Source organism: Spodoptera frugiperda, chromosome 1, assembly GCF_023101765.2.
Source record: "Spodoptera frugiperda isolate SF20-4 chromosome 1, AGI-APGP_CSIRO_Sfru_2.0, whole genome shotgun sequence".
Lineage (NCBI taxonomy): Eukaryota > Metazoa > Arthropoda > Insecta > Lepidoptera > Noctuidae > Spodoptera > Spodoptera frugiperda.
The window spans coordinates 13453605-13472774 of record NC_064212.1 but is presented as its reverse complement, the minus strand read 5'-3'; the positions used below and the strand labels follow the sequence as shown (position 1 = coordinate 13472774).

General features: G+C 35.2%; 1 protein-coding gene across 1 annotated transcript; it reads left to right on the top strand.

Annotated features, from left to right (window-relative positions):
• Positions 1 to 95: 95 nt before the first annotated feature.
• Positions 96 to 11088, top strand: LOC118273570 (peroxisome biogenesis factor 1). Its single transcript, XM_050704420.1, has 13 exons — positions 96 to 339; positions 1442 to 1660; positions 1982 to 3080; positions 3339 to 3579; positions 4105 to 4258; positions 4739 to 4907; positions 5237 to 5385; positions 5845 to 6032; positions 6521 to 6580; positions 7226 to 7412; positions 8111 to 8269; positions 8907 to 9025; positions 9429 to 11088. The coding sequence occupies exons 1-13, from the start codon at positions 247 to 249 to the stop codon at positions 9514 to 9516; spliced, it is 2925 nt and encodes a 974-aa protein (XP_050560377.1). The 5' UTR covers positions 96 to 246; the 3' UTR covers positions 9517 to 11088.
• The last annotated feature ends 8082 nt before the right edge of the window (positions 11089 to 19170 follow it).

Genomic DNA, 19170 nt, shown 5'->3' with positions numbered 1-19170 from the left:
ATTTGCAGTAATTGTTAAAGAAAATATCTCTGATGAATAAATAAAACGTACTATTTCCTTAAATAATTACTATCAACAGAAACGTTCATATGTTCAAAATCAAATCGTATATGAAACGTGATTGATAAGATGTGGTCATTGTACTTGCTGTTTTGATTTTTAATTAAAATAATAAAGTGATAACAAAGGGATTGTTTTTGGAAACTCATTAGACCTTATGAAAATATTACAATACTTGAAATAAAAATGTTGGGAGGAGTTAAGCTTAAAGTGGCATATACGCACGAAAAAACTTGCTTTGCTTATATCAGTCCAAAGTACAGTACAAATAATGAACAGGTAATAAATCACGAAATTTCATCATGACTTAGTCTTTTCAGCTGTTATAACCTTCTTTGAGTCCTAAACAATAATTTGTTCCACTATGGAATATTTTTCATGTAGGTTAGAATGTTGTTTACTATTACGCGAATCATTGTTTAGCAAAATGATTGCAGTTATCATTATTTTGTACGTCATGGTTTCATTATTTTCACCACCGCACCATACAGCAACCATAAACATGCTTATTTCTTTCAACCTTGCATATGACCTGTGAAAACTATTGACCCTGAGCTAAAATATTCAGTTGGTATTTTTTTCATTGTAAAATTGAATGCCAGCTCCTTCCCACACCCTTATTGAATTAAAAAATATAAGTAGAAGTAATTTATACTTTCGACATGCAAGAAGTCTACATACCTATATACAAAAATATGCAAAATGAACATAATTTCCCTGTGTAAACTATGCAAATTATGTTAGAAATTTGACTGAATTTTACATAAAATTAGCTAACAGATAGTAACTAAACTACCTAATCATGATCATTCTCTGTCATTATAATTATGATAAAATATATAAATGATAAAATGCTGTCATTATACAGAGCAACTAGTATAATATTATTATACTTCATCAGTAGATTTATGCAAGCTTTGTGTACACATGTAATGGGTAATTAGGTATCTACATGAAAACACTGATTCTCAGTACAGTATTAGTTATGTTATTGAAGTACTTAGGTTTTATTAATATAACTAAATATTTTGTAATCATTGTTGACTTATGCAATAAGTCAACTTCAATTATTAATAGTCAATTTCAGTCCAAAATATATGGATTAAGAATTGATTTTTTAGTGAAACCATTTAATGGTTTATGTCTCTGTCTGAATCTATCTGGTACTTATCTTTATTTTCCTACCTGCAATCTAAATAAAATGCTTTACTGAGTAGTAAAAAAAAACTATCTTTACCTACTTTTATTTACTTAACCTGTGTTTAAAAAAACATAGATCTAGTCTAGGACAACAATTAAATTTCTATACTATCAGGCCAAGAGGTTAATTAACATGGAATTAACTGCATATACACCCATTCATCTCATAAATATCTTCCAGACTCAATGTGTCCAAGTGCTGTGCAGAGACAAACAGATCCTGTTATGGGTGGTATTCCACAGTGGTGTTCCGGAAGGCCACATAGCTTGCAATCCGATATACGGTCGGATGATAGGGCTGGAGGAGGGATTTGAAGCCTTTGTGTCTCCATATTCTGACCTGAAGGTGTTAGATGAGCTATATGTGGAGACTGATAGCCCTGATGATCAGGAGATACTGGTAATTTGTTTTTTTTTTTATTAAAAGATTAAGTAAAGAAGTTTTGAGATTGTGTTCTGGCTTCACACCAACAGCCACATTTCTCTGCTTTACCCTATGATTGATTGTCAGAGAATGCCTTATGGCATTAAGTCCGCCATTCACTATTATTTGTTTGAAGAAAATTAAATAAATATACACAATTTCACCATGCTATTTATTATTCACCACTCTTTGGTTAACCTGCAAAATAATAATAATGAAGACACATGGTGACTCCTAACTTCCATCTCCTAACTTGTCACATCATTTGATTCTTTGTTCTTTTGTTTCATGTTTCAGGAGCACAATGTAGAACTATTACAAATGCGCATATTAGATCAGCTGCGCCTTGTAGTGTCCAATCAGAAGACTGTAGTATGGATCTCAGCATCATTACCTGTAGTCTTCACACCCAAACAGACGGGCATTCTAGTCAACCATAGCCAAATTATTGTCAAAATGGATGCTTTCAATAGCCTTCACAACTACCCAGCATTGCCAGTCACTGCACCTAAAGAAAATGAAGAGTTTAAGAACATAGGAGCTATAAACAAGGGCATGCTGGCTCCATACTTAAATGCACCTACAAAATTAGTTCTCCGAGCTGTTCCAATTGACAGTGATGGCAAAAGGAACTTGATACATCCCTACACAGTATTCATTCATGAGGATATTATAGAGGAGAAATATAAGAATCTAACAATAATTCTATCTACAATGTCTAGTATACCTTCTATTTTAAGCAATGATGATGATGCTGAGAATAATAATGCGCCCATCCATGATGTTGGAGTGGAGATAGTGCCTATAGACTCCGTGATCTACAGAAGTTTGTGCAGAGAAGTGCACAACAGAAACATACCAACAGTACTTATACCAAAGGCTTTAAATGCCATAATTAATGTTGAAAACGGAATGAGAATCATCTTCAGTATTATTGGAGACAGAGTAGAACAGCCTGATCACATTGATATAGTGACTTATTCAGACCAACAACAGTCGGAAATGGATATTGTAGAGAAATTCAAGAACTGTGTTATAAGTAGTACGCACTCAGGCAAAAAGTTCCTCATAAATAATGGTTTGATAAAACAGAACAATGAAATCTGTAGTGGTTTCCTCCAATTCAAATTAAAACCAGAGAAAATGAAATTCACAATGCTGAATTCTGAATCTTTTAGGACTTGCAGTATAGCAGCCAAATGTCTAAGTGATACAGACATGGCTTTGCCAAAAGCATTAATTTCGAAATTAGATTATGACTATAAATATTACTGTAGAACAATGAAATCTATGGAGGATTTGGTCCAAAAAGTTTTGGCGCATTTAAATTTCGAGATACATAGAGAAGCCACTTTTAAAGGTGCTTCAGAGATCAAGAGTAATGTTTTAGTTACTGGTGAGTTTCAATCAATTGATTACTATAATATCTTGATTAAATTTGAACAGATTAACAAATAAAGATTAACCTTTTGGCTGTCGGTATATGAGGCACAATAGAAAACACTTTGTGACTCGCGTAGATCTGCGTTCCGACATACAACGTGTTGTGTCTTAATATGTCAGTATCAGATGCTTTTTTGAGTAAAGGTTTCTAGCATTTGACAAGCTAATTTACTGAATACAATTACTAAATAAACATTCTCTTTTTGTCCAGGATTGAGTGGCACAGGAAAATCCTCATTTTGCCAGATAATTCAGAAGGAACTGACAGTTTGGACTCATATTCTTCATTGCCGATCTCTAAGAGGTCGTAAGGACGTATCTGAAGTGCTTGGTAAAGCAATCCTGATGTGTCAGGAGCACAGCCCAGCTGTCCTGATCTGTGATGATGTGGATGCACTGGTGCCACCCAATTTGGAAGGCGTTTCGCCTCAGGATATTGCGTATTATCAGAGGTAAGGGTTTTTAAGAAATAAGGTGAGATGTAAAATGTTTGGTTCCATATTTTTTTGGGAGTTGGCACATCGTGTTTATTTTTTTATACATACTTACACGTATATATGGAGAGGGTAAAATTTATGCATTTGTTATCATACTGAGTAAAAATGGTATGTTATAATATTTAACCTCATGCCTGTCTCCCATGGGGATAGGCATTAGACAATGGAACGCCAATTTGTTACGAATCTTACTCTATTTCGAAACAATCACCAGTCATAAATTTTTTCATGAATGGTACTTTTAAAGTTTCTAGATTCTTTAATATATCGCCAATCTGGTCGCTATAATATGTCCTTCCTTTCATTATAATTCAAGCAGGTAACCTACCAATTAAGAGTATTACTCAAGATAATGATTTTTGCAATGGCAATTTCTAAGTTTCTATATGTTTCGAAAGTCATGATGGTAACATACTTTTAATAACATGTAACGAGGTAAAATAAGTGGTTATTCATTCTATTTATATTTTTCTTCTCCAGGTTAGCAGTGGTAATAAAGCACCTGCTGCAGACGTGTACGGGTGTGTGCGTGTTGATGACGGCGCTCAGTACCAAGGACCTGCATCCCACGCTGCGACAGTTCAGCGGGAAGCCATTGTTCACTGCGCAGTTCGATATACCGGAGTTAGAGAAGGTTGGTTTATATTATAACTTTTTTAAATTAAGAGGATGACTTTGGTCCACGACATGTTTAATTAATAGCAATTATTGGGATACCAATTCAATATGCTTTTGAACAAGTTTAGACGAAATCTTTTGAATCATTCTAATAGTCTTATTCAAGAGACATCTAGCATTTACCTACTTATTTTTAAGACACACACAACGTCACACCTTTCAACCCCGAAGGTGTAGGCAGAGGTGCATCATTACGGCACGTAATGCTTTTTAACCAATTTGGTGTGAGTCTCCTTTATTTCTTTCGACGGCGTTGGGTTCGATTCCCGGTTTTTCTAAAATTTCTCAGTTGTAGCACTGAGAGTCTGGAATTGTGCCCAGTCTATCGCAATAGTTTCACCACGAGTTGTGTTTTCGGGCTACATTGTCCCGACCATTGCCACTTCAACTTGGCTGTTCTAACTAGGTAAATAACTTGTCTTTGACATCTTTCCAGAGTGAAAGAATAGAGTTATTCAAGCACTTGCTAACAGACAAGATTCGCCAAGAGTTTGAGGTGGAGGACGATGACGTCATCAAGCTGGCCATCGACACCGCCGGCAGTAGCATCAGGGAAATCAACGACTATCTCAACAAGAAGATATTTAAAGCTGTTAAGAAGAAAAGTAAGTGGTGGCATGAAATCTTACTGTATATCGAAAAAATCAACAATTGATTGATATTTATATTTAAACATTGTAGAACAGTTGGACAGTGATTTCGATTCGCAAAGATCTGAAATAAGATTAAGTACTTCAAATGTTGGCAATTGAAATGAAATATCTCTTCGTTGATTCTTGCGTTTTCAATTTAGCTTTGATTCTGCAAACAATGTGTTTTGCATAGTAGAGACTGTACATGGCATTGACTGACATTACAAAGCGTGATAACTAAAGTTTTGCGAAGCTTTTCGAAGCCCTTTTGTGAATTAACTGACTGTCAATATTTTTTCCAGAATCGAACCCAGATGTGCCCAAGCCTCGTTTGGTAGAAGACATAACGAAGGATGAAGAGAAAGCCAATGAGTTCGATATCTGGGGTCCCGTGGGAGGGCTGGAGGAGGTCAAGCAAGAGCTCACCGAGTGTATATTCTGGCCTATCATGGTGAGTAATCAAGAAGACTATTCCTATTCTTTAGAATACTTAAAGAGTAAAAGAGAGATGGATATAGTTGCCTATTTCTCTTTTCAAAAGGGTATAAAGACTCCTTAGTATAATTTGTTAGATTTCAGCTCAAAATCTTGACATTCTTTTGTTTTTGTTTTTTTCTAATATCTGCAATTAGTCCCAAGTCAATGCTGCTTATTAATATAAGCCTCTAGCATAGTTTGAAATTAGTCGCATTCCTTGTCAAATATTGCCGTAAGCCGAAAAGTATAATAGGTAATTACTTCCAAGACTATAAGCAAATTGGTTGGGGGGTCTAAACTATTTTGTTGTTGTTTGTTGAATCTTCAATCAGTCCAGTTATTTGACACTGGATAATATAATCAAATCTGTACTTTGTAACATGTTATCATCTCTACGTCACCAATAATTAATAATACCTATATTTTTCCACAGTACCCAGCCCTCTTCCCATCTCAATCATGCGGCATCCTGCTATACGGCCCCCCGGGTACTGGCAAGTCCCACATCGGTTCGTGCCTCGCTCGCCTCGCCAACATGAACATGATCACTGTCAAGGGACCCGAACTGCTCTCCAAGTACATAGGACAGAGCGAGAAGGCTGTCCGGGATATATTTGACAAGTTAGTGTTTTTGAAATGATCTTTAAATAATGTAAAAAAGGAAATTGTAGCTGTGTGAATGGACGTAAAATCGAACCCAGTAAAATATTATTTTATTTATGTAGCATTTTAATTGAATTGGCAAAGATTTTATAGATATTCCTCTTTACCAGTTATGTTCCTATAGCTACCTATTTTCCGAGCTACGGATTAGCTCCGGCTCTAAAAGCAGGAGCAGGAACGAGGTGTTTTAGTAAGAGTCTGAGACTCCCTCTCATCTCGCCTAAGGCGGGAGCAGCCATTGGATGACGTTTATCCCACAAAAAAAAAAGAAAATAGTAGGATAATTCTAACATAAAAATACAGTAGCCTGTTTGTCCCGTTATTAAAATTAAGTAAATCCAATAGGCTTGTTGATTGTTGCACTTGTGAGCACTCGACCAATAGCCTGTTCAAAAATTATTTTGACATTAACAGGGACAAACTTTAATTTATATTTTTTCCCACAGAGCGGACATGAAGAGGCCGTGTATATTGTTCTTCGACGAGTTCGACAGTCTCGCGCCCAAGTAAGTGCTTTGTAAGTGTCTATGTCGCTTTGTAGCTTGTAAACAGCTCACATAAGTCCCTTTATGCAGTAGTTAAAATTGCTAAATAGTAATTACGACGATTAAAAAAGCATAATTAGATAAGCACTTAACTTATAAGGCAGTAACGGTTAGCTTAAACTAAAAAGGTTGTAAGTACATATCATTTAAATGAAATTGTAGTACTCAAGGAGTTTCTTGCTCCTTTTTCTCCATTCGAAGCTACACTTTAGAATGAGCACCTGGCTTCACTGACAGACAGACTGACAGACAATTCAATTTGACGTTTGAGAAGTGCCTAATTAAGGATTAATTGAAATAAATGCTTTGACTTTGACTTTACTACTAACTTAGCTCAGTAGTTTAGCACACATATCTATAATTTTAATATTTTTTACAGCAAATACATATGTACAGTACTCTCAACGGATCTTGGCAGGTCTGAACTACGTGCAGAAGGCTGTGCAATAAGTGTAAAGGGTCAATTGTATTTTGAAATGGTCAATCTCTAGCCTAGATCGCCCCCCCCCCAATACTTATTGCGCAGCCTTCTGCACGTAGTTCAGACCTGCCAAGATCCGTTGACAGTACTGTAGTAGTCATTATTAATGTTCATTCTCCCCCCAGACGCGGGCACGACTCCACAGGAGTGACGGACAGGGTAGTGAACCAGCTGCTGTCCCGGCTGGACGGCGCGGAGGGCGGCGCGCGCGGGCCCGTGCTGGCCGCCACGTCGCGCCCCGACCTGCTGGACCCCGCGCTGCTGCGGGCCGGCCGCCTGCAGCGACACGTCTACTGCGCACTGCCCGATGCCGTGAGTAGGACTCCAAGGAGGCTATAGTGATAGAAAGATTAAAACTGAACCAAAACTAATAAATAAACTAAAAAAAGGCCGGCAACGCATCTGTGACTCCACTGGTGTTGCGGGTGTCCATGGGCGGCGCTGATCGCTTACCATCAGGTGACTCGTTTGCTCGTTTGCCTCCTATTCCATAAGAAAAAAGTTGGCGCTATTATAGTCTCAAAAAGATTTTTGGTACAGTTGTGCGGCAGCCAAGGTATTGCTGCCGCACAATTTATAAGCGCAGTAAGGAACATGTTCAGTAATCGGTACTTACTACGTTTATGAATTATGCGACCATGTTCTTTACTGCGTTTATTCAGTTGAAAGTACTCAGTATTACGCTGGATTGGAAAAGTAGACACCTAAATAGCGCTCGTTCATTCTACATTAACAATAACATTATTTTTAACATTGAAGATGAAATGGTTCAGTTTACTACACATCTAGATTACTACTAGATCTAGTACCTAAGTATATTTACAAGAATACTAGCAAACCCGGCGAACTCTGTTCAGCCACCAAATATTTTAACTGTTTTCCTGCTTTTCTCTTGAATGGAAATCGGTTCGTGGGTTCTGGAGTTAAACTCGACTTATTTTTATATTATATTATATTAGATTATTTAGATTAAAGAAATATAATCAGACATGCCATTCTCTCGCCTACAGGAAGGCCGTCACGAGGTTCTCCGAACGTTAACTCAGAACGTTCGCGTGGATGAGGCGGTGGACCTGCGGGACCTGGCGGCGCGGACCGACGGGTATTCGCCCGCCGACCTCAAGTCCATACTCGTCACTGCGCAACTCACGAGGCTGGAAAACCAACTGGTATGTAATAGTATGACTTCTAAAAGAGTAAATATTGAATTTATTTAAATCGTTGTTCCACACTATTTCCTGTTTCGTGATTGCGTTTACACACACAGACATTTAACATAGCTACATGGCACAATTAAATCTGGAAAATCAATTTGTGGATAGCTATATAATTGGGTATTTTCTAGGTCAAAAATAAATTATTTTGATTTTCAACATAATAGGTATAGTTGCCCAAAATGATTGTACTTTCATTCAGTAATTAATTTAACGATATACTTATTGTTTGAATCTTTATTGAAATTTTTTGAGAATTAAGTATGTTATTTTTCGTCATAAGTAGCGATCTTGTACAAAATTCATAGAAAAGTATCATTTTGACATTCGCTCAAGGTATTGACTAGTTGGAGGCAGGCATTGCACCTACCTTACAGTCCGGTACCCGAATGTTCACGCAATTTTTCACCATCGTCTCGTTCGCTTTGCTTTCTACCAAGAACATTTAATGTAATTTCATTCATAAAAAATGAACAAGAAGTTACAAACATTTATTGTTTGATATATTATCTTCATTATTTTTGGAGTAACTTTCAACCAATTGAGCTCAGGTCATTACAAATATATAATTATTGTATTGTTGTATTCCCAGGCGACGAACGAGGAGAAGTCGATGGAATCGGTGGTGGTGTACAAGGAGGACATCGAGAGTGCCTTAGCGGAGACCAAGCCTTCGCTCTCCATGCAACAGAGACTGTTCTACGATATGATGTGAGTTCTATGTGTATATTCATTTTACATCTTTGCAAACAGTATGGAAAACGTCCATTTATGTTATTTTACACGCTAAAAAATATCAACGAAATAAAACGAAATAGTTTATACTATTTTTATTTATTTATCGCTCTCGGCTCAACTAGCCCCCTTCATTGACCTACCTAACTGAACTTAGTAACCTAACCCAACTATTGACTCAATTATTACATTGTTATCATTACTTACGACTACAGCCAATCCAATAGATGGCAGTGTATCGTACTCAGGAACAATAGCCATCCTCCACATATTTTATATAGCTAAACAGTACAAAGCATACTATACGCGGGAGAGTCATGATGTGGCACGAATAGGCTAGTTCTTAAAAAATGTAGTGACAATATATTTAACTTTTCAGATACAGAAGATTTCGAGGTGAGAGTCTGACTCCGGAACAGAAGATGTTGTCCAGCTTTCAAGGGAAACAGAGAGTAACGCTAGCTTAAAGCTATCTTCTACACTTGTTTCACATTGCAGCAACATCTATTGTATGAAATAAACACATAAACATAAGTGAAATAAAGAATAGACAATGAATTACTTGGAGGTATATTGCTACAAAATATCAAGAGACCAAAGAAGAAGAATTACTATGGAAGTAGGCTTCATGGGAATTACGTATACTGCTATTATATACACAATACGCAATGAACCCGAAACTAATAGCAATGTGAGGTAACACATGGCAAGTGACAGGTGATAGACAATGGATGACTTCATAAATCCTACATCACACATATCAAGTATACATGCGAATAAACATGGATAGGAAAACTGGAACCTGTTACATTCTGTTCCCTAAAAATGCAATAGTTCCAATTCCAATTTATTAACAGACTAATTAAATGTTTGAAACTGCCTTTGAATAAGTATTTATTTAACTTTGATGAATGTATTGAATTTCTAACTACTGAGTTGAAGGAGTATTAATTTACAAATGTAAAAAAAATGTTCTCATAATATAAACACACATAATATATTAACCCATATTTATATGATCTTAGTGTATCCAAATATGCTGTAATAATATCACTATATAAAAAGAAAAACAAAGTAGATATAGTAATAAAATTGAGCTTTTATGTAGAAATAATATTGCTGAACAAAAGATTTAAACAATTTAAGAAATACGACTGTCTATTGTATTTTACATCTTTAATGTATGTAACCATTTATAAATATTTCCCTTTCACCCTTTTATATACAATCTACAGTTTTGTATTTATTAAAAATGTAAAGACTAGTTTCTTTTTAATCAATTGTTTTTAATAACTTGGGTTACTTACAATTTGAAAAAATAAGTTATTAAAATTAGAGGAATATTGGGATATTTTGAAAATGTAATTATGTGATTTCATCGTTGTTGTGAATTCGTAATGGTGGACAGTCAATATATCTATAACTTTCGTGAGACATACTAAATAAATTATTATGTTATCGGCTTACTCACGCAACTGTTTGACGAGGAACTCGACTAGTTTCAAGCCATGCTAGAGGCTCATATTCATGAGCAGCATTCCGAGACACACGACGCGGTGACTCGCTGCTAGATTAGCGTAATTTTAATATTATGAGTAAGCCGATAACATAATAATTAATTTAGTCAATGCTAGGGACACATAGATTGTTTATTAGTGCACTTATTAATTAATATCAATGTAACTTCATGTAACACAATAGCTGAATTTTATTATTTTTAGTGAATTTTAAGTACATAATATATTAAATAAGTAATCTTTTTATTTATGGGCTTAAAAATCATTCTTCCGTAGTATGTATATTGAAGTATGACGTCTTTATTTTTTAATACTGCCATTGTTCTCAAGTGCTGCTAATGTGAGCCCAAAAATGCTTAAAGCTGTGATGAATAGTAAAAATAAATAAATAGGTGCTAAGGCTACATAATATATTGTTAAGCGCACATACTTAAATAACTTAAGTTGATTTGTTTGTATATTTTGTTGCGAATTTTCTATTTTTTATTTATAAAATTATTATGGTTGAATCGGTTTCTATAATTATGGTGTTTTATTTACTGATCCCTATTTATTTATCTGCTAAAATATCAATTTAATACTATGATGAATGTTCATCATAGTAATGACTGTAACGATTTAAATTAATAGATTTTTACACCATACGTGAAAGGAAAACGAGAAAATAAAAGTAGAATTTTCACCTCATAGTGATTCCCTCAATCACTTTATTACGTAAACAAGTTTGTGCATAAAAGGTACATAAAAACTTACCTAATAGGTACTCAACAATACTTTTTTTATTAAACGGCTTAACTTGAATTCTGAACGGGCTTATATTGTATGGCCATCAAGATGATTAAGAGTGTCTACTAAATATCAGATTTATCGGATGTCAGGAAGGGGAAGTTAAGTATCTTGTACTGTAGAAAAAAATAAAAATAGGCTACGAGTCTGATATTTTTTCATTACCTAACTAACGCACTAAATAGATTTTTAATTATCATACCCCGTCATCATCCCTATTACAACACATATACACAACACACTTCATTTAAAAGTAAAATCATAACAGAATACCACCAATTCCCATACAATCCTCTCCTATGAAAATTCCAAATACCTATTCCCACAACCTTCCACCGCGCTTCAGATGTAGCTAATTATGCCACCACTTGATGGCTTAACTTTTATCAGTAGCAAGTTAGTGGCGCCCTCTAGCGGCTGTTAATTAGCACTGCCAGGAGATTGAATATTGATAATATCTAATTGATGGCCTCTTGAAATTGCTGCAGTATTGGCATGTGGTTTGTTAATTGAAATCGTGGATTTGTGTGACGATGTACAATACTTGTATAACATGATGGTTTTAGGAAAATTGTTACCTACTAATTTCTGCTAGCGGCATCGCTTGCGTTCTCGAAAGATAAAAAGTGGTCTACGTGTTATTCCAGACTAGGTATAGTCAACCCTGTTTCAAATTCCATCTTGATCCTTTCAGTCTGTTTTGACGTGAGGAAGTAACAAATAAACATGCAAACTTACGCATTTAATATTAGTAGTTATATTTCTTAGTAAATAATAAATAATTTTATAGTTAGTTACAGTAAAGTTTAATATTTTATACATTTTTAAATTTATTTTGATCATACTTACTTAATTATGACTTATTAGTACAAAACGTAAGTCCTATTAAATACTAAAAACCAACGTTTTTAACTAATCTTATTAGAAATACGCTTCATATTAGAACACCATAAGAAGGAAGATATAACAAGTATCAATTAAAAACCTAAGTCAGAAATAAAAATAGTGATATTGTTGTGGTTCTTACTCCATGAGTAGTGGACCCAACACGGTTTGCCGTATAGAGGGAGCATACATTTACCTCTTATATCTTCCGATAGATGGCGTTATGGTGACGTGAAGATTCTTATTGGAAAGAAGATTCAATTCGTCGTTTTGAAGCAAGTTGTTCTCTTTAAACATTTTTTTTTTAAATTTCATGTTTATTTTTCTTTCTGTAAGTAGAAAAGTCGTAACAACGACATATTTATTAACGCACACTTTCATTATTATCAATTTAATGAATTTATACACCACGAAATTAATCACAAACAACATTTTAATATTAAATTAACAACATAATTAACGTAAAAACTTTCCCAGCTCCATATTTAGGTGTTTACGTACGTAGTTACAGTCGGGCTAAGATAAGCGTGTTTTATTGAAAAACTTACCCGCTGGCGCAGTTTTGATTAAGATTAGTTCGTAACTTGCACAATAATTTAGATTGAGCGGTGATTTGGAACGCGACTCTCGCGGGTGCCGCGCCGTGAAATTTCGCGGTACATAGAACTATGGGTAATTCTGTTACTGGATGAGGTATTTATTAAATTATATTTTTTCACTAGCGAGTGAAGTTTCGTATTGTAGTTTTACGAAATAGGTATGACGTTCCACGATAGGTAATTTACTTTGAAAAGTAAATTCCTAGATCAAAAGTAAATTGTTTTGACATTTCAATATAGTAAAATATTCCAAAATAATCGTACGTTTATCATTAATTTGACGACTGTAAGTACTTATTTTTTTAATTTTCATCGCTAATTGTCGAGAAATAGCGATCTCGAACAAAATTCATAGAAAAGTATCATTTTTGACATTTCGATAAAAGTACTGAATTTGACTAGTTGGAAACTACCGTATACTAAGTTCAGTAACTGCCACATCCAGTACAAACTGCGCTTGATACCCGACATCTACGGCAACGATCTTATAAACTTTGAACGTCGGTTAATAGCTTAACACGGGTTTGTAACGAGTTGTTTAATGAATTAAATCTGTATTAACTGCTTCATACCGACGGGTATATTTCACCCGCACACGCCGTGTAAGATAAACATTTAACTGATCTTATAAATAAGTGCTTATGTCATTGTTTTTCAACTCATTTCCGCACTTAATGTTAGTTAACTAAGTTGGTTTTTGAATGTTGTTTTTGCTGTCGCAGTTGGTTATTTATGATAGGTGCAAGTACCTAATAAGCTAGATGGAGTGACGATTGTCATAAGTGGCTTACAACCAGTTAAAAATCAAGCTTCATGTCGGTCTATTGGAGAGGCTTAGCTAGGTATGTAAGTATCTTGGACTTAGGTTTAGAATGAAAATAAGTGGAAACAGCCCTTACCAATTTTCGTTCTATTAAAGGTACGCATTGAGCTGTCTGACACAAAGTTTGCTAAAGAGTATGTGTTAATATATCTACTAATTCATTTTCAAAGCTCAAAATTCTTAAAGAGTTCTATCTACATCATAATCTTTTCCACTCTTACAAAAAAATTCGTAATCACATTACATAAAAAATGCTAAACGAATCAATAAGAAAACCGTGACCGGAAAAATCAACACCCATTTATAAAAGAAGCGTGCCTGTCTAAATTCAAGGAGAATCGTTTGATAAATAAAGGAAAAATAAAGGGGCTTTTGTAGCCAAGGTCCAAGTGAAGGTGGCAAGGTGAAATTAGGGCCCTTGTCCGTGCCGAAGAAAGCAGTTTTTATTCGGCTTAAAGTAATTATTGTGTTTTTGTGAAAGAGTTTGTTAGCGGACCATTCAGCCGGGACGCGGACGCTTTCTTGATGGCGGGACGGACTTGGAAGGTCGAGGGTTGGGGTGAAATATAATAAAGAATGTTGTTACGTCTTTTTTTTGGTGATGTGTTTATTTTTTAATTTTGTTTTTAGAGTGTTATTTTCTCTTCGAAAGTGCGGTACACATATTAAGAAATTCAGATTTATTAATATACTTACTAGAAAACCCATATTAAATCTATTGTGTTAAAATATATTAGAAAAGTTTAAAACACTCGGTTAGGGCAAAATATAATAAATAATGTTGCTACTTTTTTTGGTGATATGACTAGACTAGCTATTTTCTCTTCCAAAGTGCAGTACGGAGACAGTTTGTGAATTAAGAAATTCAGATTAATTAATTTGCCAACTAGGAAAATCATATTAAATGTATAGTGTTTGCAAATGCAAAAAAATATTAGAAAAGTTTAAAACACTCGTAGCAGCGCAGCGTAGCGCGTAGCTAATTAGCGTAGACAGTTCGTAGACCGTCGCCGTAGCCGTGCATTCCGTAGCTCATTTCGTAGCGTGCTACGAGAATTTAATTTTGTTATTATCTTCGATGTTAATTATGTGTTATATATATTTCGAAATGTAAATAATTACTTAAATTATATACCTATATTTTAAAAGTTAAAAACAACATCTACATTATTTTTTTTATACGAATTAAATACGAGTGGATAAATACCGAGGCCCACAATTTAAATAAATCTAGCACGACCCAAGTCCGTCCCCTCTCATTGCCCGGAATATTCTTGTTTTCCTCGAGTTTTCTCAGCTTTTCTTCGCGTTTTCTTTCGTTTGGTGCCTTAATTAGCTCATTCAGTGGCCCCTTCGCGCCGCACTCCACACCGCACCCCTAAATTATCTTATTTATTGAAAACACTTTTATATTACATTTTGACAACCCGAATGCTGTATTTAGTGAACATTTATAGATCTGTTTACCCCCCAAAAAGCGAATAAGGTGATATTTTATAGCTCGGGCAATGAACTTTATTCATACTTTTTTTTAAATGATCAAATATTTATAGGTTACCAGTTTACGTTTACGTATCTCGCTTCAGTTTTTATTTGACGTCGTTGAGTCGTGTTTGAAATGTGTTGCTATAAAAAATGTTTTAAATTGTTAATCTATTCGGTTGTTCAAATACCTACTGGAAAAAGTACATTAAAACCTTTGATATTTATCTAATATCTATGTACTTACATTGCACTGAATCTAAAATATTAACAACAATTAACCAAGCATCTTAGCCCTCATACATATAAAAGTTAGGTTTACACCGTGTGAGGAGGTGTAACTACTATCCTTCTTTAGTACACAGGTATCACCATAAAGCAAGTACAAAGAGGAGATATCATAATGTGAATGTGCACTGTGACAAAACAAATCGGCCCTGTCCAATGATATTATAAGTAAAAAGGTTGTTATAAGCACTCAAAAACGTTTTTGTAGTATGGGACTGAATGATGGAAAATAGAAAGAGGTGTGGCTTGTTATGTCTCACGCTCCCCGTAAAGTGTCATTCGAACTTACTTAATGAAATTAGTAAACATGGCCTTAAAAGTGGACTAATTTCTTTCCGCTGGCAATTTGACGTTAATTTAACATGAGATTAGTGTTTGTCCACATATTGTATATCCACTAATCTTACTGATGAAAGAATGAAGAAACTGATTTCCGAATGCTAATTTTCCTCCAGCTGCCACATAAGAAATGACGTAAACTTTAAGAAAACGAACCACCAATTTTCACAAGCAAGAAAATAAACAAAACAGTAAAAATTAAACGAAGAAAACGTGAAACTGAAACCACTATCTTCACCTGAGCCAGACGTGACCGTAAAAGAAAAAGGGGCGAAGTCTTGCAGGAAGTGTCGCTGATAAGCCCCCATAATGGCCGCCGCTGATAACGGCGCTCCCGCCTTTTTCTCCCGCCAAAACAGGGCGCCATTGTTGACACAGAATGGCGACACAAAGCCACTTCACTACACAATGCCGCGCACTCACACAGTCAAGTAATAAATTTTTTGTAGTCTATTCAAAGTTTTATGTCATTTTTATGGTTTGGTTTAGGTGGCTTTGATTTTTCGTGGTGTATAGGTATGTTAGGGTAATGGGTGATAGTTTTTATTAATTCGTGAATGGTGCTTGTAGGTCACTGTGGTCATTTTTAGTTGAAATTTTTGGAACACATAAGCTATTTAGTTTTTTTATGTCCTAAAGAATCTTTTCGGTTTAGAAATTCTATCACTAGTTATGTTTAAAAAGATGATTAAATGATTAGGTAAGGAAGCTGTTAATTCTAATTGGATGAAGTCGCTTAATCCATTTAAAAATAAATGTTTACATTCCAATGTGTGTATAATTTCAAATCATGTTTAATTTTCCAAGCAACCAATAAGAAAACAACACAGTATAAAAGCTTAATAAGTATACTCCTAAGTCATTAATTTTCTCGGAAGAAACATAATCATCTCATAATAAAGCATCGACGTTATTAAAATATTAATATAGTCTAACATACACAGTCGAGTGCGTTCAAATTATGGTTTTAATAAAATTTTAATTGACACGTATTAGGTTTTCAAGTAAATTATAAAGGAGGCAGAGTGGCCGCTTTCCTTCGCCACTCCGCGAACATTAGCGCTGGGGGTGGGTGCTGGGACAAATTTTTGTTTTTCACTCGCGTTAGAGACAGCTATAATAGAAACACTGTGGGTAAGAAAGAGACAACATCAGGTGCACACATTGCCTTTGTTAAAGAGCAAAAATAATAGAGAGAACGGTCGTTTATCTCTTTTTATGGCGGGAACGCTATCTTCCCGCCGACGCTATTATGGAAGACAATTTTGGCGCGAAAGAAAACTGCTTATTACTTCTTATTCTTGGTGGCTGGTTTGGCAAATTTTTCTTTTTTTTTTTTAAATCTGGTGAACGTCAAGTGGATCGTTTTAGTTCCGTTCTTGTGTTTTTGTTGTGTGATGTAATTAGGTAGGTAAGTCAATATTACTTAATAATATTAATGTAAGAGTAAATCAAAATGTAAGAGTAAATATTAGTTAACTGTATTGACTTAGTAAGTTTAATGTATGAGTAGTTATTAGTGAACACTCTAGCTAGATAGTTGATGTGGGCCCAGTAGGGCTGATGCCTGATCCGGAGTTGCGGACTACCAGGCGGATCCACCGGGGCTCCGGCTTAAAAAGCAGGACAGGGCGGTTTTTAGCCAGTAAGAGCCTGACACTCCTTCTCACCTCGCCAAGGCAAGAGCAGTCATTGGATGATTTTCCCTCCTTAAAAAAGCTAGTTGCTGTATTATCATGTTATCTACTTCACTAAAAAGTACTTTTTAACAATTTCTCTCAGTATCAGTAAATAAATAACAAAACAAACCGCTATATTAACGTTCACTAAACATTATTCTTCTCCCGATATAGCAAAGAATACAAAACCTTATTTTCCTTGACAACAGATAATTATTTCCAATAGCATTGTCTCATTCCAGTGCAGTGTTGGCTCTGTTCTCAATAAACCGAATTAATTGATCGCTGACACTTTTGTGGTCGACGAACAATGGTTTAGCTGGTGACGCCATTTTGATACTTTTAGGTTTTTTATTGAAATGTTCGGAATTTAAAACTAGGTTGGTTTTGCAGTTACGTAACGTTTAGTATGTCATGGATAGCTAAATCATGAGCAAGGTTGGTGGGCTGTCATCATCATCAGTCGAAGACGTTTTCCGTTGAACAACGGCGTCCTTTAGGTCTCCACGTAGAACGACAAGCCACCACCTGGTGATCTGTAAAAAGGGTTAAATCATTATTAATTTGTATGAGATAATTGGTTTGCTTTTTTAGACAACCTTTTCCTATTTCGATGTACTTGTTGTGTATATCCTCGATCATCGTTATCTACTGTTAATATATACTTAAATTAATTTATCTTTCAAGTATCAAAACCCCTCACACCTCACATCCCAGAGTCTCCCGTCTCATTGTACCGCCATTCTTCTCATTTCTTATATCAGTGAATTAGATCGTTCCCGCAAATGGATTAAAACGTTAAGTATTTATTTATCTCCGTTTAATCTGAGATCGTGGCGGTTACACAAACAGACGGTTAAATTATACGCTTTGTTAATGTGTAACGAGGGTGTTAACAAATTGTCGACGATTTTTAAAGTTTGGACAGTTAAGTGGTGACTGCTGGGGCTGGTGGCCGTAATTGTGTTTGGTTTGGGGGTGGTTAGTGATGGTGGGGGGGGGGGTAATGGTAATGTTAGTCATCTATTTAATTTTAGTTGAGTTACCTTGACTTGTCCGTGTTAATTGTATTGATTTCGTTTAAAGTTTTTCAAGTGGTGATTGAATTATTTCCTTTCGTTTTTTTTAACTCTGCGTCCTATATGTTGTATATTTTGGTAATGTGATGTTTGGCGGTCTAAATGTTGTATTGATGTTACTTTATTTAATGAATTATAATGTAAGCCATTTATCCTACCTAGTTATCTTGTAGGACAGTTTGAGTCGCGTCTGTAGGTATTTTTTGGCAAGTTAAAAAGTACCTATATACCTACGCTATTTTGTCAAGGTTAAAGTCAAAATTATTTTTTACCAATAGACCGGGAGGGTACTTTTGAAAGTCAAAGCAAACCGTAGTACCTACTACAGCACACTACTTGTCTACTTCTTCTCTCTTCAATCTGAACTCACCATGAAACTTCAGCCCGAGTGACTTCCGAACAGAATCGAGGCAATCATTGGAAGTAAACTACAAATGTTCGGTGACCAGCTTATTGACACAACCCAGTCATTAGACCAAGATGTTTGCCCTAAGAATTAGAAAATAAATACATTTTATATAACAACCTTCGCCTTTCTGTGGTGATTTATGTATGTCGGTAATTTATTTACTAGTAATGGTTATAAAATTGATTAGAATTTATGGAAATATGTCACAGATTGGTAAGGTAATTTGTAATGTTAT